This window comes from Vidua macroura, chromosome 17, assembly GCF_024509145.1.
Source record: "Vidua macroura isolate BioBank_ID:100142 chromosome 17, ASM2450914v1, whole genome shotgun sequence".
Taxonomy (NCBI): Eukaryota; Metazoa; Chordata; class Aves; order Passeriformes; family Viduidae; genus Vidua; species Vidua macroura.
The window spans coordinates 1692973-1718753 of record NC_071587.1 but is presented as its reverse complement, the minus strand read 5'-3'; the positions used below and the strand labels follow the sequence as shown (position 1 = coordinate 1718753).

Genomic DNA, 25781 nt, shown 5'->3' with positions numbered 1-25781 from the left:
CAGGAGAAAAATCAAATTATTTGTTTACTTGGCAGCACACATGCCTATATTGTCATTCTGATGCTTTTACCACTCATCTTCACAAAGCTCAAAAGCTAGAAGCATGGAAATACAATCGCAGGAAAGCTGGCGGCGGGACTAAGAACATGAAACAGACTTGAGATAATTTTTAATCCTTTGAAATAGACTTATTTGCAAATATTCCTGTTTTATCTACTCCAGAAGCACGACTCTGGCTCAGTGTTTGAGCTGAATCCCTGCAGAGCCACAGCCCATTCCACTCCCCGAGCAGTTATAATGGAATTTTTAAGTAAAAAGTCTTTTAAAAATATCAACATTCCAGAACCAAAGCGGAGAGGCGAAAGTTGCTGAAGAGGAAAGACTAAACTATTTTGATAAATATTACCTGATGAAATGTAATCTAAGGAAAATAATCTATTTGTGTATTTCATTGAAAGGTAGTGTTTACTGTTCTTTATACCTTCCAACACTGTTATTTGACACAAGTAATTTTGGAAACACTCAATGGTGTGCGATGGTTGTTTGAGAGCAACCCATCTCCAAACCAGAAAACAAACAAGTTCTTCAGGTGTCAGATGCTCTTCTAAGGGATGTGAAGAGCTTCCCCAGGCTCAGCAAGGATGACAAGACAAGAGCATAGTCGCTCTTGCCACCTGTCAGCCACAGGGTACCCTTTCAATTCCAAATGCACCCTGTCCTTCGTGACAGAGCTCTGCTTTTTTTTTATAATTGTGCTGCTGGTGTGCACAAACACCGCTTGCAATAACCCTGCAGCGGTTTTTCATACCTCCCAACTCATTCTGGTTTAGATTAACTTTGAAGCAGTTTCTGAAGGTCTCTTACCACACCCAACTTCTTTTCTTTTTTCCCCCAAAAAAATTTAAAAGAAGGAAAAACTCAGAAATTTGACTTATTTCTTGTGCAGTCTACCATGTCAGCTTTCCTTCCTTACTCTGCGAATATATTTCAACAATTTCTGGCACAAGCAGTCTTTGCTTCAGCATGCAAGCAGAGGAAAACTGACAGAGGAAGGAAAAGGTCCGTGTCCAGACACATAAACACACACAAAAAGAGCAAGAAGCGTGCCACGGACACAGAGCCAGCTGCGTGCAGACCTTTTCCCAACTTTGGCCAAAATAAATCACAGCTCTCGCTTTCGGCACCCAGAGCCGCAGTGCAAACTTGAGCAGCGGAGCAGGGCTGGAGCGAGGTGAAGGAGGGGAATCCCGAGCTGTTTGTGCCGCACGGTCCCTGCAGGTACAGGATCCCCGAGGCTCTCCCGGCCCCTGCCGAGCCCGCTCGGGCCGCGGAACGGCCCGGCCTGCGCGGAGCTGCCGCCCTGCCCCGGCACGAACCCATGGGTGTATTTTTCCCTACCACCTTAGTAATGAGGGTGTTGGTAGTGAGTTTTCCTGCGCTCTCGCGCAGGAACCCTTCCCTCACAAAAACCACCCCTCCCTTTCCTCGGCGTGGACCGGAGCAGCGGTGTCACGGTGCCTGCCCGGCCTCGCTGCCCGCCCTCGGCAGCAGGAGGGAGCAGGGCAGGCACTGACCAGGAGTTAAGGCTGGGGGACCCGACTTTTGCCACCCAGCAACGGCCCGGTATGACACGGGCACCCTCCATCCCAGCGCAGCTCTGCCCGGCTGAGCCCCCCAGCCCAGCCCCGCCGAGCAGAACCCGGGGACAAGGGGTGACAAACACAGCTCTGGACCATGTGCGAAGCTTTGGTCCCAGCGCGGGGCTCCAGACCCTGCTGGTCTCTGCCAACCCCCGAGCGCCGGCAAGTCTGGGGGCTCCCCCAGCCCCGAAAGCGGGCTGCGCTCAGCCCCGGGCCCCCGGGCAGCGGCAGCCGCACACAGCTCACCGGGAGGGGGATGCGACAGCGCCGGGGCAGCGAGGTGACACGGGAGGTCACCCCCAGCGGGGTCACCTGCCCGGCCCCGGCGAGAGCGGCGGCACCGCGACCCGGCTGCCCGGGGACGCGGCGGGTGAGCGGGGAAGGGAGGGCAGGGCAGGGACGGCGGCTCACCGGAGCCGGGGCTGCCCGGGGCGGGGACTCCCCCGCGGCGGAGCGGGCCCGGGCGGCGGCGGGCACGGGGGGGACGCGCGCTCCGGGCTCTCACCAGATGAAGTCGGTGCAGTGGCTGCAGAAGGTGGGCTGCTTGAAGAAGCGCGCCATGAATTTGTGCTCCTTCACCTCGTGCACGTTCTTCTGCCTCAGGGCGCCCTTGCGAGCGAAGCGCCGCGCCGAGTCCGGGTCGGCGCCGGGCTCGGAGCCCGGGAACACGTCGGCCATAGCGCCTCCTCCCCACCCCCCGCCGCTCCGGGAGTCGCCGCCCCGACGCCCGCCCCCTCCGGCGACCCCCGAGCCTCTGGCAACGGCGGCGCTGGGCGCTGCCTCCCGCTCCCGGCCTGACGTCGCAGCGGAGGAGGATCCCGAGCCCCCTCGCCGGCTGCTCCGTCCGCGGCTGAGCGAGCGAGCCCCCGGCCGGGGCGGGCCGGGCGCGGGGTCGGCCGCACCTGCCGGCCCTCGTCAGCTCCCGCGCCGCGCCCGGGGCTCTCTCTCACACACCCTCCACACCGGCTCTCCCCGCACACCAGCTCCCCGCAAAACGCACCGGTTCCACTCAGGCACACACCGGTTCCTCTGTCTCTCTCTCTCACATTCACCTACACAAGCTTTCCTCACACACAGGCACGCACAAAAGCTCCCCTCACTCACACGCGCACGCTCAGAGGTTCCCTTAAAACACGCACACAGAACCTCCCCTCTCACTTTCTCTCTCACACACCCCGAGGCTCCCCTCACAGCCCTGCACACAGACCGGCTCCTCTCACTACCCCAGCTCCCTCCATGCCCACGCAGACACAGCAGCCCGTTCTCTCCCCCCCCTCACACAGCCCCAGGCAGGTCACACACACAGATCTTGCCCTGTGTCAGCCGTGGAAACCCGCACCTCCCCTCCCTGCAGGCATGAGCAGCACCGTGACCTCCATCCCTGCTCCCACCGCTGCCTCCCTCCGCCCGGACCGGCACAGCCGCCCCCCGGCACAGCCACCGCCGTGTCACAGAGCACGGGGAGCCTGCCCCGCGCTGCTCCGGCCGCCTGCGCCACACGCGCTTCCTGCACCCACCCGAGAATCGTTATTCCTGCTCCACAACAAACAGAGTGCAGCCCCGTGCTCTGCCCCACACACCTTTCCCCTTCCTGCCGCTCTCAAACGCAGCCAGAGCCATGTGAGCGCCGAACCGCCGTGCCTCGCAGCACCACAGGACGTCCTGCCACTGTGCCAGGGATCTTTATGTATCAATGTATTTCTCACTTCAATACAAAATCCTCAACAAAAAGTGTAGGAAACATTCGCCAAGTCTCTTTCTCTCATTAGGACATTCAGCACATACACAATAGACTTTTACCTTGGTTTTATGTCGTCAAGTATTCCATAAAGTAATAGACCTGTTCATCTTCATTTACTCACATTACACACAAAATATTCCCAACTCCCTGGATACAGAAACATCTACCCATGGCATCCTCTCATATTAATATACTCAGAAAAATCATGACTATGCTAACGTAAAACCACAAGATATATATAAAGAAACCAGGTATTAATAATATAGTTTCTAATAAATGCTTGTGTCTCTAACAGCGTCAATTTTTTTGTTTGGGTTTTTTTTGTTTCCTCTTGAAATTGATTCCCTCCTTCTTCGTCGAATTTTGTGGGATTTCCCTCCCCCCCTCCAATTTTGCTGTTGGGTTGGGTTGGGTTTTTTGCCCTCGAATTTTGGGTTTGGTTTCTCCCCTCCCCCCCCCCCTTGGATTTTGGGGCTCCCTCCCACTCTACTTTATTTTTTCTGCTTCAAATTCTGGTGGATTTTACCCACTCGTATTTTCTATCTTTCCTGTCTTTATGCCTCTGGAATTTTGCCGTGCCCCCCTGGAATTTTGTTTTCCCCTCCCCCCTGTTATAAATACGGACAAGCCAATCTGGATTAATAATTAATAACTAAATTTATTTGCGATCGCGTAACAAACTTCTGTATTATTTTCCAGTGTGGTTTAGTCCATAGTGTGAATGGACTCCAAGGAATTCTGAAAGAAAGAAACATTGAAAAACTGCTGACAAGCCACTCTGAGGGTGAGTTTTGTACTCGTGACACATTCAAGAGTGTTTGAAATCTCTGGCCGGAACAGTCTTAAAAATAACCCGCTGTGGTTTGATTAAAAGGTACTGAATGTATAAAAAAATGAACTTTGGGTCAGAGATTCCAAAAAAATGGAAAGAAGTGGCCAAAATATTTCAGTGGCATCAAAGAAACTTTTTTTGGTGACGCTCATAAAACCTGTGTTTAGTGTAATAGATCACAGGCCTCTTGGAACACTTGGGTTGGAACAGCAGAGACAATTGGACAAGAATCTCAGAATCTAAAGAAAAAAATTAAATCAAGAGCTGCAAATGATGAAGAAAGGGATGTCTGCAGAAGGAACACGCAAGCCCAGAGCCACAAGAAAATGCAGTACAATACCACTACACAGAAGACAACCATGAGGATAAAAATCACCTTTTTTTCTCCAGTTTTCTTATCATATCCTCAGACTCTTTTTGTTTCTTTAGGTAGGTGGACTTCAGCACATCTATTTCATCATTCTTTCTATCCAAAGTCTGCAGAGAAAACTCAGAATATTGTGACATAAGTGCAAAACATTCCAAACTACAACCAGTGCACAAGACATCTGGTCTGCAAGAAGTCTTCAGGTCATGCAGGATTAAGTGATTGAACCTAAATCATTTTTCCAGCTACAACTGCCAAGCCATAAACAAAGAACTAATTTAGACAAATGTAGGAAAAAGCAGATTAAAAAAGGAGTTTCATGTTTTAAGGTGAGTTTTTTTGTTTTCCTTTAAACCTGGGCAAACCCAGTGCTGCTTTTGTTGAGTTTGGAAGTTTCATGGTGCTACTGCTGCAAATAGAAAAGATTTCCATACTTATGTTGCCTAATAGTATTTAAAAGCATCTAAAATTCTCTGCAGATTTAAGAAATATTTAAATAAGTTGGCAAACTTCACTAGTTTTTGTGCTTCACCAATTGAAATTCCTCACATGGATCCTAAGGAACAATGGACTGGAACAGAGCAAGTATAGGAGGGTAACTACACCCTCATTTCTGTACAGGCTGAGTTTGGAAATAAAAAAGCTTGAATATTTGCACACTTTGAGATAGTATTTTAATTTAAACTTTGTGTTTAAGATAAAGATTAAAGTCACAGAAATTTTATAACAGTGCCCCAAACCTCTTATCAAACAGAAGCTTTCATCTTAAAACAATATTACTCCATCTGCAATAAACGTTTTGTGTCCTTAAAGATTAATACGACACTATTTAGCCTTTTCTAAAATATCCAACATTATTAAATGACTTCAAAAGACGGAATTCTAACATCAGTTAGGAAGGGATGACAACTCAAGGGATGAGAAAGCATTTAAACTATTTCTTCTTCTCACAAAGCTGTTTCCTTTAGACTCTCAGCTTTGCTCACTGTTTCTGCTCCAAGGCCTTGAGAACAGATGAGCCAAGTATGCACCTGACCAAATATTAACATCCTCTCAGGAGGCTTTGATGTGTCACAGAGTTGTGTCAACCAACTTCCTCCAAGCCTGTGACTCAGTCTTTAGGAAACAAAGCAGAAGCACTGAGTGATGCCGAGCTTACGGCGGGATCAGCGCCGCCGGGATCGGGATTCCCGCTCCGTCCCCGGGATCAGAGCCCTGCCAGGGGCACCTGGCATCTCCCAGGACTTCACCTCACCTCTAAAACAGCGGTTAAAAGTAACAGTATGGGAATAATCCTCCCAGGAGGGGTGTAATGTGACACAGTAAAGACAATCCTAGAGAGCTGGAGCCATGTCAGTTCTCCAAGAATTCAGAGTGCATAAACTTTAAAAATGCAGTAACATAAAGCAAGGGGTGATTGGTGACCTGCCTCTGCTCTAAGACAGTGTCAAAAGAGACACAGGACAGCAAGCACTGCTGCTGAATGAGCCTGGATACATATGATATATCTGTTGCATTTTCCTACTGTTATATTTTGCATTTTGTCCATGAAAAATTAATTTTGTTCACGTTCTTCTCTAACACAAATGTTTTCTCTCTAACTGAAAAATCACGAGTTTATTATTTCCCACAGAAGTTGTTATGCTGGTAAAATAGGTTGTCTTGTTGTAACAAACAAATTGCCTTGTATTTTCATCTCCTTTCTGCAAGTGCTTTCCCTTTCCTAAGAAAAATATTCTGCATTCCTCTCAGTTTATACCAACTGTTACCTACAATTTGACTTCCACTGAACATTAATTGCAATTGTGAAGAAGCTAAAGAACAACTGATAAATATTTATGATAATTGTAGTCTCTATTATTGTTTAATACACTGCTTTTGGAAAAAGTACAAACACTTCTTACCTTTTGAACATCAGCATAGTGCTTCTGTTGTAACTTCAATTTTTCTTCATCAAATTTACCTTCTGCTGTTTTCATTTTCATTTCCAGCTTTAAAAACAAAATACAATAGACACATAATTTAAATAAAGAATAAATTACACCAATGACCTTTTCATAACTTTTAAATTATTCATTTATGTCTTTCACAAGGCAATGGGAAGTCACCAACAAAGAAATCTTGTGAAAAAAATCTATATTCAGTTTCTCAATATTTTAATATTCAATACAATTGTTACCAAAGATGTCATCCTACAACATTTCTTTAGAAAAATGGGTTTGTAGGATGTTTTAGTTGGCAATAAACACAACTGCTACTGCCCAGAACAAGTTGGCTGCCCAGAACACTTGGTTGAGGCAGCTCTTAATGTTTCTTAAAAGAATCCCTGCTCTTCTACCTGGGCCTGAACCATGCCAGAACACCTGTGAAATCCCAAAATATCCCTGACAATGGAATAAGGTATTGTTTGTTCAGCCAGCCAGACACTATCAAACTGGCAAAGCAAGGGAGAATTGTTTCACTTAAAGGCCCTTTAGAGCTGTAATCACAGGAGAATCCAGTATGTGGAGCTGAAGAACAATGAAGTGCACTGATTTGTCCAACACTGACCTGGGAGCTGCAGCAGAGCCAGCAGTAACAACAAAAAAAGTACTAAAAATAAACAAACCAAAGCAGCAAAACTCCCCTACAAAACTTTGAAGCCCCAAATCCAGGTTTCAACTGAAGAATATAATTTTTCTTACAGTAACTCTTCCATAAGGAATATTTCCTGAAGTAAAACAAACAGGAAACCAATAAGGAGAAATGTAGTAAAGCCAGCATGTGGTTTTATTTTTAATGATGGCATTTCTGAATTTAAATTCCATTTGCATACATACAATCAACACACACATAAATACACTCACAGCAATCAGAGCCTAGAATACAGACACTAATTTTTGCCCATTGAGCACATGTAAGCTGCCCTGATAAACCATCCCCTTGCTAATCCTCTATTCCAGATGCACAGCAGAACACAAATTTCCTCAGAAAGGAGCTTCCAGTTAATCCTATCTGCACTTCATGTCCTCATAAATCCTCAACTGCAATCTTTCTCAACTATTCCTCTGCTAGAATTGAAAATGAAGCGTGGGCAGAGCTGGAGGAACAAACAGGCAATTCAGTGATCACCAAGGAGTGAGGGTTGCTCTAGGTGTGGTGAAGGACACTGCAAGGCCACAGAGCACATTTTGGAAGGTGAACAGCACATTTCTTGGTATCACACATTTGTCAGGAGTAATTGTCAGTGCAAAGCTTGCAATTATATAAACAACATCACTGAATATGTTGGACTAAAAGGGTTTCAGACAAAGCCTGTTCAATGCTCTTTCATCAGTCAAAATGCTCGTTGTGGAAAGTCTGATGAAACAAACTATCCAAAATTCACTCTTTCGGAGGTCAACCATCACTGAATAGAGCCAGAGGCATCTATGCAGCTTTCTTTAATCTGTTATTGCAAAATAAAAGATGATGTCAATGCAGGCACGTTGCCAAGCCTGGGGAAAACAACCCAGCAGGCACTGAACACACAACACTAAACAGAGGTCAAGCAATAGGGTGAACTGAGAGCATCCTACAAGCAATTCTGTTCCCCTGCACTGCAGAGGACAGATTTTGATGAGCTTTAGTCCTCCCTTGCTAGAACCCTGGTTACTGCTGAGAATTTCAGACTTTCTGTGCTGACAGGCACTGACCCCCAGGAGAACACTGCATTTGACCTGAGACTGTGCAAAAGCTTCCAAAATGGAATGACAGAACTGAGATTGTGGGTGTGGAGTTTGAATAGAAGTGTGTGATATCACATGGGGGGAAACTCAGAGTTTAAGGATTTAGAATATAGTAATATAGATGGAGCAAGATGGAGGTTTTGGGGCAGTGGCTGGTCCTTCTTCACCGTCATCTCCATGGGTTTGGGTGGTTTTGTGTAATTGGATAAAAAAGTCCACATTGTGGCCACGGATGGTTATTTGGGTTAAAAGTAAAAATAATTTAGGTGTCATTTCTTAATTGGACAGTTTATCCTTAAAAAGCCTCGTAGAGAGAGAGAGACAGGGCTCCATTTTTAGTTTGTTAGAGTGAAGTGCTGCAGTGTTTGTGAGACTGTGGCATAGATAAGAGCTAATAAATATCTGAGTCCCAACAATAAATACCCTCTAGCACATTTAATCCTGACCCTGGCAAAAAGAAGAAAAAAGCCTGACACTCCCTATCACTCCCTCCCAAATGTCTGCACCTTTACACAGGGATCAAGACCCACACAGCTGGAAATAACAGCTTTGCAGGGATATATAAAAGCAACTCAGGGAAAGCAGAGCTTTAGGACAAAAAGGAGAAGCATCTTACAGACAGTGACGTGCCTAGGTCATCTTCATCTGTCCGGTGAGAGGAGCTCAGACAATGGGATATTACTGATGGCTTCTCATTGAGTCTTTCTCCGTTATTAATGACAGGAGGAAGCAGAAAGAGAAAAAATCATTTTCAGCAACTTGTGGCACACAAAGAATGTTAATCACAGAATAGAATTGGCTAAAATATACACCAGAAAATAACTGTCAAGATGGAAAGATCAGAAAAAAAATGGAAAAAAAAAGAGAAAAATTTCATGTTAAAGACAAACAAAAGCCTTAAGTGTTCCCTTAAAAAAACACTCCATAAAACCCCACACCAAAAAACCCACTAGTTAAAAAGTGTTCTTTGCTTTTCTTTTACTACATGACCCAACATCTCCCAATGGATTTTAGGATAAATCCAAGCTAAGGAGAGGGCTGATTTAGGAGAATGCTTTTGAAATACAATTGCTAAGAATATGAAACAATGTAAGATGGAGTCCAGTGACTCAGAGAAGAAAGAGGAATTAAGGTGATGGTTGGTTGCACCAGAGGGGAGACTTTTAAGACCAAAAAAATAGGTTAGAACAAGGTAAATGATCCTATAACACACAAAGGGAAGAACAACACACACAGCTCTGTACAAAGGCAGTGGCTTGAAAGGCCAGGGTGGAGAGGAACAAGTCACAAAGATTGCCTTGGTTTCATTTAATTTCTGTTTTATGGACTAAAGTGGAATTTATGGGGGATGGTAAAGAAATGCCCACAACACAGGACAGAAGCACCGCATGACCAAGTGCTCTGTCCAGCAGAGGGACTTTCTAGAAAAGCTTTTGTTGTAAATAAAGCACTTGAGCAAAGGGAAATGCAGATCAGCAGACAGGTGAAGAGAATTGTCACTGATGCACCTGGTCACAGACATTTCTCAGCCACACAATGGGGGGAAAAAGAACAAAATAAAGTAGAAGTTCCAAGCATTTATTAGATGGGTTGATACAGCAAAAAATCCAAAACAGTAGTGGAACACCCTTCAGCACATACTTCACTGTCAGATCCACAGGTATTAAGGTAATTAAAAACTCCTGTTAGTCCCTTCACCTTCCTATAACTGGCCATATGATATTAAAGTCAAATCAGACCATTCAATACCTCCCTTCCTTTCCATCTGGCAGCAAATGAGATCGCTGCTATGCCAAAAAGACACTGAGATTAATTACCTTAATACTGAGATGAATGAAGTGTTTATGAACAGAACAACAACTGTTGGACGTACAATATAAACCAGTCACTTCTAGAGAGACAAACACAAAGTTTTCATTAAGCACAGGACCCCAGCTTTCATCAGAACAGCAGGGAACAGAGAAATACAACAACTGGGAGCCTACCTTCCCTTCCAGCCCCAATAAATCCCATATAAACAACATGTATGGATGCACAATAACAATTACAAAGCAGTAAATAGTTTAGATAAGCAAAGTCTTAGGGGTACAAAAGATCAAAAGGAATATGATAACACAATGACTGCCTCTTGCATTTCTTACCAAGATTTCATTTGACACAAAATTACCTTTAATTAAAGGGAGATAAATCTTTGCCTCTGAGTATATTTGCGCTTTCATCAGATTTCCTTTCTGAGTAATACTCAGGTTACCTAACAATGCAATAAAGTTCCAATTGTTCAAAATGAGAGAAAACAGAATTCATGCCCTCATCATTCAGAGATTCAGGAATATCAACAAACACACAAGCCAACCCAAGCTACCTGTAATATTTTCAAATTCACCAAAGGGAGGACAAAAGTCTAGATGCATTCTTAGTTCTGTGTTTGCTCTTTTGAAGAGGAACTGAAAAGGAAGCTCCTTTACTTGATTGTACAAACAGAATTTGAAAAAATTGTTAAGAATGAACACAATTTTGCTCACATCCAGTATGTACCACCTGTCCACTACTTTTTCCAGCCTCCTGCTAATGCGAGTCAAGCTCCAAAAAGCACATGATTAATTCTTTTTCCTCCCACTGCAGGTGAGTGAAGGATGAGCAGAGTTTTGACATCAACCTGGGACCTCTTGCTTCAGCCCAAGCAGGGAGCTGGCATGGGAGGAGGCAGCAATTTGCTGCTAATAAAGGAGATTAGTAAATATTCCTCCTAGGAACAAAGTGAGGGAAATTCACTGATTCTTCCTGGTCCAGCATGACTACACACTAACCTTTAACAATGTTTTCAGGCACACTCTATAAACATAGAGTAGAATTTTCCTACAGGGTCAGAAAGCCCAGGTTTCTGTTCAAACCAATCTAAACATTTCTCAAACCAACCCTCTCACATTTCAAAAGAAAGCTGCACCTTTCCAGTCCCAGCTGGTTGGATTTATTCATCAGCACCCCAGTTTTGCAAGTAAGGTTTGTATATCTAAGGTTTTTATTTAGGCATAAAAACAACTTCATATGGAAAAGTCAAAATTGTCCAACACAGAATTATCTGTATTGCAAGATAAAAATCACTATGTAAAGAATTTTTGTTTGTTTGGGTCTTTGAAAGGAAAGAATCTTGAGATAAAGAACATCAAGCAGTTACTCAAACATGTCTCACTGACATTATCTATTTTGCCCTGAGAAAATGTTGTAGGAACTGAGTCATGTCTGGAATGCAAATTTTTAATCCAACTACACATGTTCCATGCCCATGGATGCAGTTTTCCCAGTGCAGATTCAGAGGGGAGAGACAAACACAGTGGAACTCGGTCACCATCTGCTGGCTCTCCCTGCAAACTGCACATCCAGAAATATTTAATATATTGCATTTTGACCTGCACTGATTGCTCATCCAAAATTGTAAATACAAAGAAAACCAGGATCTATATGCTGATATAGGTAATATCTTAACATGGTCATATTTAGGTAAATATTAAATACGTAAATATTTTGTATTTTTCGAAACACAACAGCTGAAATATTTATCTTCAGTATTTTTCTGCAAAACTTGCAGGAAAATCAAGTTTCTTATTGCAGTGAAGATTAATTTATGTAATCTACAGAACTATCCAAATTTTCCAACACAAATTCAGATTTCCTTAGACACTGCCTCACTCTTGGTCCAAGCATCCAATGGCAGAGCTGCGCCTGTATACCTGATTTTTAATTCCTTTAAACCAGTAACATTATTCAATTACATTTACTTGCTTCTTCTGGCATGGAATAATTTGCAATCAAGGGAATAATTTGCAGTGCAGGTCTCCAGAGAACTCAGCAGAGTCTTGGGAACCACACTGATCACCAAGGTAGGTATTGCTTCATTCCCACAGCATAAAAGGGGAAAAGTGAAATAAAGCTTCACTACACCAAAAAATGACTTTGGGAACTTTGATAGGCCAAGCTGAATCTGAGGTTCAGACACAGAGTGGGAAAAGACATCAAATTCCCAGTATTCTACTATAAACTAGGTAGAAAAGAGAGAAAAACTATGGCAAAGAAGGGAGGGAATAGGTGGAACTGCACCTCAGCTTTCCTCAAGCAGGGACCAGCCCCAGTGGGATGAAGAGGGAGGAATATGCAAATCCCACCCCAGCTGACAGCAGAAGTCAGGAATTCAGAGTAATTAGGTGTATTTCTATACCACAAATATGGCCTTGCAGAGATACCAGTGTGCTAAACACTGGTCTAACAATGGCCTAACAGGGGAGAGTTGTGCCGTATGGTTTTATTGCTTCTAACACCCAGAGCGATACTTGGACCTGGCGATGCTGCTCCCAGGGACTGACACCACCTGGTCAGACCCAGGCCAGGTATCCTGATATGGCGTAACAGTAACAAAACTTTTTCCAAGGTCTCAAAAAACATTTCTAAAACATGATACATTCCTTGTTTTCATAATGTCAAATCTATTTTTTTTTTAATTAAGGTTGTCTGAACAGCTCCTCTTAACAATTTTCTGTATCTCTATGAAACTAAACTTGAAAATATATTTCTAACACAATGAAACCAAACCAGAATCATTCCTTTTCCAGTGAATTCTCTGTATCATCAAGCCCAAATCAGTAATATCATAACTCAACTGGAAATTCTCCATCGTCTGCCTCTGCTTCTTAAACCACAAGTCTGTTATCAAAACCACAGGTTCTTATCAGAGCATGAATGCAAGCAACCAGAAGAGCCTCTAATCCTCGAGAAAAGGAGGTACAGAGACCTCAGACATAGAGTAACTTTTGAAATGATTGTTAGAATTACACACAGTTAATGGATACAGAAGAGTTTCACGATACTCAATATTAATGTGATTTAACTTGCAAGTCTCCATCTGTCACTTATCCAAATCACTGCTGAAAAACTAAAAACATGATTGAAAAATGACGATAACAGCATAAACATCAGTGTGCCTGCAAGAGAACAGCTAATGGTGGCAACTTATGAAAGATGTAAGTGAAGACATGAAAAAAGCACTGGATTTCTGGAACTAGACTTGAAAATGTATTTCTAACACAATGAAATGAAACCAGAAGCAGAGCAAACACTCACTTCCTCTTGTACAGTACCTACTGAGCTTTGACTAATATTCACTCCATGTCTAAGAATGCTTCTTTCACCAAGGATTTCAGAGAGGTTAAACATTAATGAGACTTTAAAAGGGGCAAACAAGAGGAAATTCCATCCATGACCGAAATGCAGCCACATAAAGAAAAAAAAAGGAACACAGATCCTGATAATCAGCACAAAGTTGCACTATGTAAGAAAATCCAGAAAATAAATACTTAAGAACAGCAGATTAAACTAGAATTTACCTAAGATTCCCACAAATTAGGACAGAATAGGGCTGAAGTTTTCCAAGTATCTAAATGACCAGCTTGTCACTCCTTCAATACTGCAGGGACATCTTTCTAAGCCAACAGGAAAATGAGTCTTAATAACAATACATTTTTCCCTTTTTTTCCCCCTTTTTCCCTGCTGTAAACAGCACTATTCTCAGTTGACTGGGATTGAGGATGCTGTTTAAGCTCACTGGCTGCTGCAAATCAAAACCTTAATCTCGCTCAGCAAAACTTACTTATCTACAAGGAGCCACTATTCCATTTCCTCTAAAAAACCTGTGAGCAACAGTCATAGAACAACCTCTAAATCTACCATCTCTATGCTTGTTTATATTTCGAATCTATAAGGAAAAAAGCCATTAAAAACTATTTGATAAAACAGCTGCATTCAGTATCATGGCCTTAGACTACAGACACAGGCTTTGACTTTCCATGTTAAGTGTCCGGAACTGAAAGGAGGGGGAGAACAAGAGGAAGAGAAAGAGGATAGGGTGATGGGACATGGAAGGAGATGTAAAGAAGTCAGAGAAGAAGACACAATGGAGAAAAGTAAGAACAGAGCAGTCTAGAAGTTCTCATCACAATGAGGCTGCTACTAGAGTTTCTGTCTGTAAAGACTGATGGTGAGTCCATGAGGGAATGCAATAAACTCATACAAACTGATACAACCAGACCTTATGTCTATTAAATATAAATCAAACACTGCTAAAGCAAGGACAGAGACCTTACCCATGTGCAGGAGTTGTTGCTGAAGATAAGTCCTCCACAGAGGATTCATTACTGTCATGGTTTCCCAGCTCTCCCACCATCCACTCAGGTAAGCAGTCAGGGCGGCTGTTCCCAACCTTTGGTGAACTTGGTTCATCAAAATAAACTGACTAGAATGAGAACAAATGCATAATCAACACGAGAATATATTTACACAGATACTTTCTTCACACCCTTAATTTTAGCAAGTTTGACTCATAAAGAAAGGACACTCACCATGTAGGCAGGCAAAGTTTTCAGCATTCCTTCCTCTGGTTTCTGGCTGAAGGGACCATTCAGAACTCCTCTCTGCAGCACGTGGAGCAGCAGTTTTGCATACAAGTTTTGATTCTCCCTTTCCACTATTCCTATGCCTGCTTCTGAAGGTTTGCAGAGGTTTTTAATCCATAGTGAGCATCTTTCTCTTTCTGAAAATACAGATATATGTGGTCACTATACATTTTCAGAGCAAATCAAAAACATGCAGAAAGCAGAAGCCATCACTGGTCACCAGTTTTGTAGGTTTCTCCCTTCTACACCAAAGTTTAAAACAAAACAAATTCCCGAATGACCAAATCAAAGAAAAGAAATGGTTAAATACTTAGAGAAAAAAAAAGGTTTTTAACAATGGTTCAAATTTACATATTGCACAAACATTTTCTATAAATTCACGTTTACCAGAAGTTTACATCACTTTTGGAAACAGCATGGAATTGGAAACACCAGGAATTCTGCACTCACTGGAAGAGCTGCCATAAACTACAACTTACAGCTTGCACTGTAAAGCATTACTGCTTTAAATACACAAAAAAATCCTCATCTATTTAAAAAAATAAATCTCTATTTACATAAGCTTTGCTATCAGAGAAGGAAATTATTCATTTGGTTAAATGTTTACACATAAAGTTGTTAATTCGTAGGGTTTGTGTCTTTAATAACAACCAGCTTGTTGTAAAAATTAGATTCATGCAACACCATTTATTAGTCGATGTTCCTATTATTACCCATTCCCAAACAAATGTTAACAACTTTATAATTTAAAAATATTTGTTATCTCAAAATCAATAGCCTTTAAAATATTTTCGTTTCTACTGAACTAGGTTTTTAAAGATAGATGGTAATGTATTGTACATGTGCAAAAGCACATTTACATCATGAAAACAAGACAGATAAGGTCAAACAATTGCAGTAGGCACCTAAAACATCCAACTTTAGAAGTTGTGCAAACCCCCATCAAAACTGTACCTTGTAATGTCAGAGATGAAGTGCCTGGTTAGATTAAGTGATACAACTACACATAATAATTGTCAGTCCCTAGGACTTTGTTATTAGTGTTTAAATGCACATTTTACCGTCTGTACGTGAACTGTTCTGCAGGTTAAGGACACAGGGCTTCATAGCCACGACATAGCGATCTAATTCCGCATCCAGTTTTTCCTTTATTTCATCTTCACTGCTCATTTTGAAAGCACACAAAGTAACCTGCAAAATTAATGCCATTGATGTAGAAAAGGTCAAATACTGTTTTACGTCAGTCTCTCTTCATCTTAGGCCACATGAAGATGTGCTTGGAACATAAAGGAAGTGAAACTAGATGTGTTATGTTGAAATAAACACAAACCTAAGACAGATTCTTTGTAAATAACAGGTTCTCAGTGTAATCTACAAGAATGTGCTTGTTTAGATTTGAAACGGAATAGCCAACCACACAATAAATATATTCATTACACCCAATCTGTATAAAACACCTCAAGGCGTTTGTGTGATACCGCATTCCTAACTTGATATTCCTTAGAATTAGAGGGTTCTTTTTTAAAGAAGAGGGGGGAGAAAGGAGGAAAAACAGCAAGTAGAGCGATAGTTACAAGTAACAGAACCAAAAAGCAGTCAGGACTGTTTTTCAGGAAGCAGCACCGCACAGAGCAGCTCTTCGCTCCCGCGCCGTTCACTGCCCGGCTGAGCAGGACCTTTCCTGGCACATTCCAGCACTGAACGCGCTCCAGAGCCAGCGGAGCCGCACCCCCTGGACCCGCCCCAGGGCCCTTCCCGGCGGCCAGCCCGGCCCCCGGCCCGGAGCGCACACCAGTGTTGCCGGCGGCCCTCCCTGCCCCGTTATCTCGGGGGCTACGGGTCACGGCCAAGGCGGGGGAAGGTGGCAGCCGCGGCCAAACGTTCAAAGCGGCCGAACGTTCAAACCGGCCCCGCTCCCGGCGGCCCCGGCCCCGCGCATTTCCGTTTCTGCGGTGACCGGGGCTGGCCCGGCGCGGCTGTTTTTCAGGAAGCAGCACCTTCGCTCCCGCGCCGTTCACTGCCCGGCTGAGCGGGACCTTTCCCGGCACATTCCAGCACTGAACGCGCTCCAGAGCCGGCGGAGCCGCACCCCCCGGGCCCGCCCCGGGCCCTTCCCGGCGGCCAGCCCGGCCCCCGGCCGTGCCCCCGACCGTGCCCCGGCCCGGGGTGCACACCAGTGTCGCCGGCAGCCGTCCCTGCCCCGGCCGGGCCCCACGGGCCCTGCCCCGTTACCTCGAGGGCTACGGGTCAGGGCCAAGGCGGGGGAAGGTGGCAGCCGCGGCCGCGGCCAAACGTTCAAAGCGGCCGAACGTTCAAACTGGCCGAACGTTCAAAGCGGCCGAACGTTCAAAGCGGCCCCGGCCCCGCGCGTTTCCGTTTCCGCGGTGACCGGGGCTGGCCCGGTGCGGCCCGGGCGGGGGACGGCGACTGCGAGCACAGCCCGCAGGGGCTGGGGAGTTGTTCGGCCCCAGGAACGGGGAAAGCTCTTGGGATTGAGGAGTGCGAGGACAGAATAGATCCAGTTTCTGGGTCTGCTTCCCAAGGCAGACCACTACCAGGGTGGCCAGCGAGGTTGGAGCCTACCTGTAGTGATTTGATAATTGCATAATGTGAAAAACGCCAATCACTTGATTTTTAAAATTTATAAAGTTTAATAATAATAAAATGGTTATAAAAATAGTAATACAATTAGAGTAATAAAAATCTAGAGTTAGGACAATTACAAGACAATAAAAAGCAAAGAATTACGGACGTCCAGATGCTCTCGGACACTTAAGCCACGACAAGCATGTTTTGTGAACAAAGGAATAACCCTTAAAAACCATACACTGTTGCATATTCATACAGACTTCATGGTTATGCATACATTCTATTTAAAATAAGAAACGCTGTCTGGAATATGTCAACTCTTTCTTCTAATCCCCATGGCATCTTTGAGTCTGAGCAAGGCCTGAAGAAATTAGCTTCTTCTGATAAGAGAACCATAAATTCCTCTTCTCTGGAATATTTAGGTGTTTTGGGATTGTTCTCTCAAAGTGAGTATCTCATTCTTTTAAAAAAAAAAAAAACCCACATACATAGTTTCTATTTTAACTACAAAACTGCATTTGCCATACTATTAAAATGTTAATACAGCACTTCTAATCAATATAACATAATACATATAGTATTCAATTTAATATTTGCAAAAAGCCAATCATAAAATATGCATTTTTCACACATAACTTCTGTCCAAAAAAAACAGAAAGAAAAACAAAAGGTTGAGAAAATGAGTGAGGTCTTGTCTCCATCCAAACTGCAGCCTGGACATGAGGAGCACTGATGTGCCCTGACCCTCCTGAGGAAATCACTGTAGACACACTAATACAGAACACAAAGATATCCCAACCAGAATGCAGAACAAATTCCCAATTTGAATTGTAAAAATACGGTCATTTAAGCAAAACATATTCAGTATTTTTTTTTCCACTACATTTTACCATGTTCTCTTATCTCTTTAACTGCCTCGGCAGGTTGCCACAAGTAACATGAACACCTTAAGGCATTTTTTCAAACATCTCAAAAATACAGAAAAGAAAGAAAGAAAAAAAAAAGCAGGCAGGTCTCACTGCCTCATACCAGCTTCTTCCACTCCCAGTGCCTCATACCAGCTTCTTCTTTGCCACTCCCATAGAATGAGAGTACAAGGATATGGATGTAGCAGATGTCAGTTGGAGATTTAAAGACTGCAGAATTGAGAAAGGAGTGTGATGTCTCTGAACAATTTGTCTCTACTCAAAGAATTCTGCTTAGCCAAAGCGGAACTGATTTCCTTTTGGTTTTGGTTCACTTCAGTGTTTCCCTGCAGAGTTCCTGCAGGAGCCCAATGCTGGACCCAAGTGCAGTTAATGACATGGTGAGGAAAGTTCTTAAGGAGGTTCTTCGAGTTGCAAGACATTATTTTTCAGCCCTTCTGAGCAAATCTTTCATGTCTGGAAAGTTGTGATTCACAAATACCTCACTACTTCAAAGAGTTAACAGGTCACAGATTTTTCTTTTTTTCTCCCTCTTCTTGCTTCAGGAGAGTAGATAACAAATTCAGCTTGTGAACATTGGCTCCTAAGGGTGATCCTTTCAAGTGTTCCAGTGCTGCACATCCAGTGAGGAAGCAAGGCCAGCTGATTTGTTCAGTTATTATCCTGCTGCATGGGTAAGTAGAACTGGGAAAATTTCCTTGGAAAAACCTCAGTTTTCCTGGGGCAGCTGTTTTTTGTGCAAAACATAAGTCCTTTCAGGGGCAAGCTGCATTTGGGTGACAGTGAATGCTAAGTTTCTTTAAGCCATCTTCACAGGGTTTGCTGTGACACACAAGTTAATATTAAACAGTGTTTGGTATCTCAGCAACTGCCCTGAACATCCTGATCCCAGAGATGGATCCATACCACATTTAGACTGGATTTACAAATTAATTGGCTCCTGCCACCTGAGCTATGTATGTGTTAGAAGGAGTTCTGGCTATCCTGGCCTGCAAACTTCATTTGAGGATCCCACCTAAACTTGTTCAACCAAACAAGTTGGCACACACTGCACCAACAAAATACCCACTTCAGTTGCCAGCATGAATCTGTCTGTCTCTGAATTAGAGAATTAAATTGTTGCTGAGTACAAAGTACTAAATACTTAATAACAGCTGCCTTACTCTCTCCTTAAAAATAGGAAGCATAAGGACGAATTATATCAGTCATGCTATTAAAATATTCATATGCATCCTTACAAAAAAAAAAAAAAAAAACAAAGAAAAAAGATGATTAGAACATGTTTAGAGTTCTTTAGTGGCAGCTCTGCCATCTTACAAGTAGCTTGATCTTAATGTTAAATGGTCCTTTTAAAAGTTCTGCAGTGGATTATTACTTACTGTGGAGCTCATGCTTTTTATCAAAGAAAAGGCTTTTAAACTGCAGAGGGAACCTTGTATGACTCATGACAATTTATTGTAAGTGTATCACAAATATTTCTCTATCACTTTCTAATATGTTGAAATTATAATTACTTTTTCTGAATGAAAATACAGACATAAGCACAAAACTTGCCAAACTGGATCATACCAGTAAGCTGCCTGTATCATAAATCAAATTAAAAGTACAGTTTACTTCAGAGCTACTTAATGACCAGAGATCAGAACTGTTGCTCAATGGTGTACATTTCTCTTTAAAAATACCAATTAAAAAAAAAAAAAAAAAACAAAACTGAAGCAATTATTTTGTGCAATATTGAAACAGAGGTAAAAATTAACAGTGGTTTAAAACAGTTTCTGGTGAAGTTAAATCTCTAAAATGTAAATAGTCTTACTAACTGAAGCACATTTTTTAAAGAAATATTAAAAAAACCCTTTATCTGATGCTGTTGATGTTTAAATCAGGGCTGGATTCTTGGCTTTTAAACTCATTTGGAAATCTCAGTCTTTCTACTTACGTAAATTCTGGAAAATCCCAGGCTCATGACTCTCTGTCTATCTATAATTAAAGGTCCACTCCCTCTCACAGGGGAGTGGTAATGGAATCAGAACCCAGTAATTACTAATAATTAAGGGTTCTTGCTATAAATCAGTCTAAAGATAAAGGATTTGATAGATAATTAGGTAATATTAAATAAGGACACACTAGTGGCTGAAAATCACTTTACTGTAAAGCAACTGCTATTGAGGAGGTCATTTACAGTTGCATAAATGTTGGAAATGTGGAAAGAGAAGCACTAGTGCAGGGATTTGGAAGAAGGCAGAGACAAGAGAGTGGAATTTAATGGCTGAAATGATGTGTTGCAGCTTGTGGAAGAGACTGGAGGGGATGGTGGGGAGAGAAGAAAGCATTCACAGATTCTGGAGTTCACCTGGAAATTTACACTTGCAGGACCTGAGTTACATTTACAAGACCCAAGTTACACTCACAGGACCTAAGTTTTCCTCTTGTATATGGAATTTTCTGTCTCAGTAAGGCAGAAATTTAGTATTGGTTTATTTCTCTGCTTCAAGCTTCATCTTCACATGCTTTCATGTCTGAGGGGTCTTTCTTCACCAGAGTTGAAAAAAGCCAAGTTCTGTTGGAGACAAGTGAAGAACTTGGGTTAAATTCTTGAAACATGTGACAGCTGAAAACAATAGTGAGGTGAGCAGTCAATCTTTGCATCATAATGAAACTGTTGGAAGAAATACACTTTTATTTTCTATCTTAATAAAGCTGAGCTACGTGCATCAGAAGCCAAATGTGAGATGTTTTGATTGTGGATAGGCTGTGCTTTTCCTTCACTTAGAAATGAAAATAAAACTTACAAGGAAAATTCTATGCAAGGAATATTGACAAAACAAGTGTGAAACATTTCCCTCTTGCTAGCAAAGTTGGTGACGTCTGTTTATTTATTCTAAAAGCCTGCGTGCCTGTGAAGCTGTTCCTCCAGCATCAATTCCTCCCCACAGCTCTCAGCTGCCTTTCAACACTCTTGGTCCAAAGTGTTTTCCTGATCAGCACAAGGTGGGAATAATTCACCAGAATAAGAGGGAATATGTCATGTTCTCAAACCGGCAGCAATGTTCAGGCTTTTTGTCCCTAAAGAAGGTGCTGATCCAAGGCTTTGTGAAATCCCAGAGTACTTCACATATGGCCTTTTCTTTGGGCTAGTAACATCTTTAAGTAGCATCTTCTAGAACAGGGCAGGAATTAAAGCAGGGGTCTGACACAAGCAAAGGAAAATTCTTGCTGGGCATTTTCTCCTCAGGTCATTTTCTTCCAGAATACCCAGTAACTCAAATACCCAATAATTCAAATAGCCACTCAAGTAGGGCTTGAAGATGAATTATGACACTGTCCCCCACACTCAAGCAGTTGTAATTCCCCCACCAGGAGCTGGTTTGTGAGCAGCCTGGCTCACATACCTTTAAAACAGGCAGGGAGGGTGAAGTTGCCATCCACACATGCCACATCTACAGTGTAGGCACAGGATTTTTCCTTGTTCTTGCAGAAGAAGGATAGTTTCCCCGTGCAGAATGCCATCCTTCAGGTCATTTTGAACTCTCTTTTTCTCACCATTGTACAATACTACTGCTTTCTTAACTGGTATTTTACATGGTGCTGGAAAAAAATCCAGTTATAAGGAGCAGGTTTGAAAATGGGGGTAGATCAGATCCCAGCAGAATTTTGTGTATGTGATATTTGGGAATGAAAAATGTGTCCTACATATGGACAGAACTTCTGCTGGTATTAAAATGCTGAAGAAATTCAGACCCTGAAGCATAGGGTCAAAAGTTTCCTGTGAAAATCCAGCCTCAATGTAATTTCTAATGACATGAAATAGGAAGAGGAGAGGAAATACTCATAATAAAGTTACATGACTGATTATTGAAATCAATCCAGATACATCAGTGCCATACAACATCCAGTGCTGGGAGAGGGCTTAGATTATCGGGGCCTTGCAATTCTTTTTTTGGCTTCCTTTTGAGCACAGCTCTTCCACAGAGGAGTGACAGCTCAATGGTCAGAGCAGTGGTCAGGTGGGAGAGCTCAGTTTGATCCCTGGTTTCTGAGGGATGGGGTGTGCTCACCTCTGCAGGCTGGCTTTGTGGACCAGTTTCCAGTGTTCTCACAGCAGGAATGTTTGGATCCCTCCATCGCGAAGCCGGGCTGGCAGCCAAAGCTGACACTCTCATTGTAGTGATAGGTTCTGCGCACAGCAAACTCTATGAACCCGTTCTCTATTCCTATTGGAGTGGGGCAGGTGACAACTGGGGAACAAAACCAAACCCAAAGCTTTAGCAGTGTCACAGGTCAAAAAGACAACTCTAAACCTGAAAAATGTAGAAAAACTTTCACAGTGGGTCATTGCAGCCTCTTTCACAGGAAACACAGCCAGGGGAAAGACAGCTTAAAAACCACAACAAATAAATAAACATTATTTGTTTGAAGTACACATCTGTTGCAATCTGTGGTTATAACATGACTTAAACGTGGTGTAATTTAACTAAAAGCAGGGAAGTTTCTAGGACTGTGGGCAAGGTTGGCTATTTCTTAGGTGAATCTGAGCACTTAGAATTGAATGTTGGCTGCACACTGGAGGCCAGGCTCAGGTTCCCCGCTGTGCACCATGTTTAGCAGGGTTTGTTTATATAACCTTTGCACCTGAAGCAAATGTTTTGTCAGTCCCATCTTATGTGCCATGGGTTAGCAATCTCCTTGATCCACGAGCCTGGATGATTGCAGAATTCAGATGCAGAGGAATTGTGCTGTATGTTTGCAATTACAGTTGTACAAAAAATGAAAATATTGTTGTTCATTTGGCTTTGTTTGTGCAATTCTCAGGAATATTTTTGGGTGTGGATAAAAGTGAGTTACCCTTGCACACTGGAATGCTGCTCCACGTGCCATTGGCCATGCAGGTAGCTGTCTTGTTCCCAATCAAGGTGAGAGGAGGGACACATTCAAACTGGATTGTGTCCAGGAAATGAGAGACATTTCCAGGATTTGGGCAACAGAAGGAGAGGACCCCAAATTCCGGGAGCGAGGGAGGTGCACAAGTCACCGGTACAAAAGCACAGCATTCAGAAAATTAAATCTTAAAGATCAAATAATTGTGGAATCAGAGAAGCAACATTCTTATGACTAAATGAACCCGCATGGAATCACAGCTGGCAAAACATAATTTAAATTAAAAGTGTCAGAGGGGCCTCAGAGTATGGAATTCATGAGTTATACTGGATTTTTCAGATAATATTCCTGCTTTTCAGTCAAGTGTTTTTGCAGGATAGGTTGTAGCAAAATCCTGCATAAGTACAAAGGCATGACAATATCTTCTTTTAAAGATACAACCTCCAGCTGTAAATAGCATCCCTGATCCCGACCTTTTGTTCAGACCTTTCAACTGTATTTCTCTAAAACCCACACATATAAAACCAAATATGCAGCATTCTGCTTGATTTTTCCTAACCAGCTTTTGCACAGCTCTAGAGGACACTTCTGAATAAGAGTATATATAATTCTGAGCAATGGAAAGGAATATTTCTGGAATAGGAATAAGGATAGTTCTTTTTTATTGAAACACATACGTTGACACTGTGGAGCAGTTCCAGTCCACTTTCCATCTGCCATGCACTGGCTTGTTCTTGACCCGACAAGGTTTTGGCTGGAAACAAACAGACCTGGTTATCAGAGCAGGGAGATCAATCAAAGATCTGTCATTTCTCCTAAACAGAATTAAGAATCCAGCTCTGAAATCCTTCTCTAGTTTAACAGTTCCTGACCTCAAAGGAAGTTTAGAATCAGATCTGAAAAACTGTTAATGTCCAAATATTACAAAGACCCGGGCAGAACTCTTGATACAACAAGATGTTTTATTGTTTCAACTTTATATTCAGTTTTACATATTAATTTCTAAAAATGATTAATACTATGGATGTATGTAAATAGCAAATATCAATCTGCGATTGCTAATGTAAATGGTATGGTTTCCTGGGAGGTGTTCCCAGTTAATTATGGCAGTTAGGACCAAATATTGGAAAGAAACTCAGTGCTCTTAAGAACTGAAGTCACCAAGGTGCATTGTTATATTTTAATCCCAGACATTTCAATTTCCATATGCACATTACACACTTCTCTCCCATCCTCTATATTGACACTATTAACATTTACTCTGAGTTTTAAAGAAATATTAATCATGTGCCTGGCATTTCAATATGACGCAGCTGAAAACCGGTAAATTTGAATTAACAAAATCACATCAAGTCCCATTACTACACTTGGTGTCATAGTTGAATTTCTTTATTCCTTATCTCGCTCCTCTTTTACAGAAGGAGGTTGTTGAGGCTTTTGACACTTTTCAGTGAGCTCTAGGCTTTGTCTCACCTGTGACCTTCCAGGTAAGCCCTGTTTTGTCATTAATTACCTGAGTACAATTAAATACCTGCTACTATCAAATGCTTCCCTGCATTTATCATAAATATTTTTTTAAATGCATCCTTTTTCCTAAAGCTAACAAGTAGCCCTGAGGAGAAGTGCATTTACTGCAGGTAAGTTAGGATTAACCTCCTGTTTTCATTTACTGAGCTTGGAAAGGCATAGAAACACAATTTCCAGTCCTCAGAGCCCAACAACATAACTTTGATGGAGATTATCTACTCTCTGCTGTAGGATTTCATCTCATGATGTAATAAGAGGATTTGAAAAGCAGGGGAAAGCAGTCCAGAATAAAGGTTTTGCATAAAATCTTTGCTATTTTGGTGTTTTCTGTATTTGCAGGACTTTTCTTTAGAGTAGCAAAGCCCCATAATGTTATAGCTGAGACTGAACAGAGGTGGATCACCAGACAGGCTTTTTTTTAATGATTTCTGAAATGTAGGTGAGTTTTCATGTACAGTTTTCAATGTTCTCTGTCTTGCAGTATGGCAGTGGGTGATACTACAATGTGATTTAGGTTGTTTATTTAGCAGAATAAGGAAGGGAATACTTACCCTGGATCACAGGAAGAAGTTACAGTACTCTGGTATTGAAACTCTTCAAAATCCATTTTCCCATTCTGCAGGGGTGGAGGAGGGGGACATCTCTTTTCTATTAATTAAATATTTAAAAAGGATCATATTATTTCATGAGGCATGACATAATAATTTCATTATAGTGGGAACAAGTAGATCATAAAGGTTCATCCTGGTGTCTTTCACACTTCTCCACTCCCATGCACTACATTCCACATGTCTGGCTGTTCTACATTTCCGTCAAAATACAAGTTTTTGGTATTAAATATTTTTAACACTCGATTTCCTGAGGAATGTGAGTTGTCTGCAATGAAATTATGAAGATGCCTCTGAGGGATGCAATAAATGCAGGGGTTATGAAGCAGCACATGTTGTTAGAGAATGAGCACTGCTGGGCTGGGGTGGATCATTGAAGGTTCCCCCTGTCCAGCTCCATTACTAATATTAATGCAAAGGAGAGAGAATGGAATAAAACCCAAGAGAAACCAGTAATGCCCAATAGTTGCTCATGCCCCACTGACCAATGCCCCACCCATCCCACAGCAGTGATCGGTGGCTCCTGGCC

At 42.5% G+C, this 25781-nt stretch overlaps 2 protein-coding genes across 11 annotated transcripts in view; one reads left to right on the top strand and one right to left on the bottom strand.

Annotated features, from left to right (window-relative positions):
* Nucleotides 1–17087, bottom strand: part of LOC128815788 (protein kinase C alpha type-like) — a 32294-nt gene extending 15207 nt beyond the window's left edge. For 3 of the 10 annotated variants that reach the window (XM_053992805.1, XM_053992806.1, XM_053992807.1), the window contains exons 1-7: nucleotides 16960–17087; nucleotides 15798–15918; nucleotides 14674–14864; nucleotides 14419–14567; nucleotides 8904–8988; nucleotides 6485–6571; nucleotides 4590–4690 (exon numbers count right to left, since the gene is read on the bottom strand). In XM_053992805.1, coding sequence (XP_053848780.1) covers nucleotides 4590–4690; nucleotides 6485–6571; nucleotides 8904–8988; nucleotides 14419–14567; nucleotides 14674–14864; nucleotides 15798–15897 — 713 coding nt within the window. In that variant the 5' untranslated portion in view covers nucleotides 15898–15918; nucleotides 16960–17087. Of the gene's footprint in view, nucleotides 1–2145; nucleotides 2331–3431; nucleotides 4120–4589; nucleotides 4691–5725; nucleotides 5836–6484; nucleotides 6572–8903; nucleotides 8989–14418; nucleotides 14568–14673; nucleotides 14865–15797; nucleotides 15919–16301; nucleotides 16492–16519; nucleotides 16553–16901 lie in introns of those variants that run through there. The other 7 variants (XM_053992809.1, XM_053992810.1, XM_053992802.1 and 4 more) reach the window with 6 other exon arrangements.
* The window catches only part of LOC128816065 (sacsin-like), a 92798-nt gene that overhangs the window by 55570 nt on the left and 11447 nt on the right, over nucleotides 1–25781 (top strand).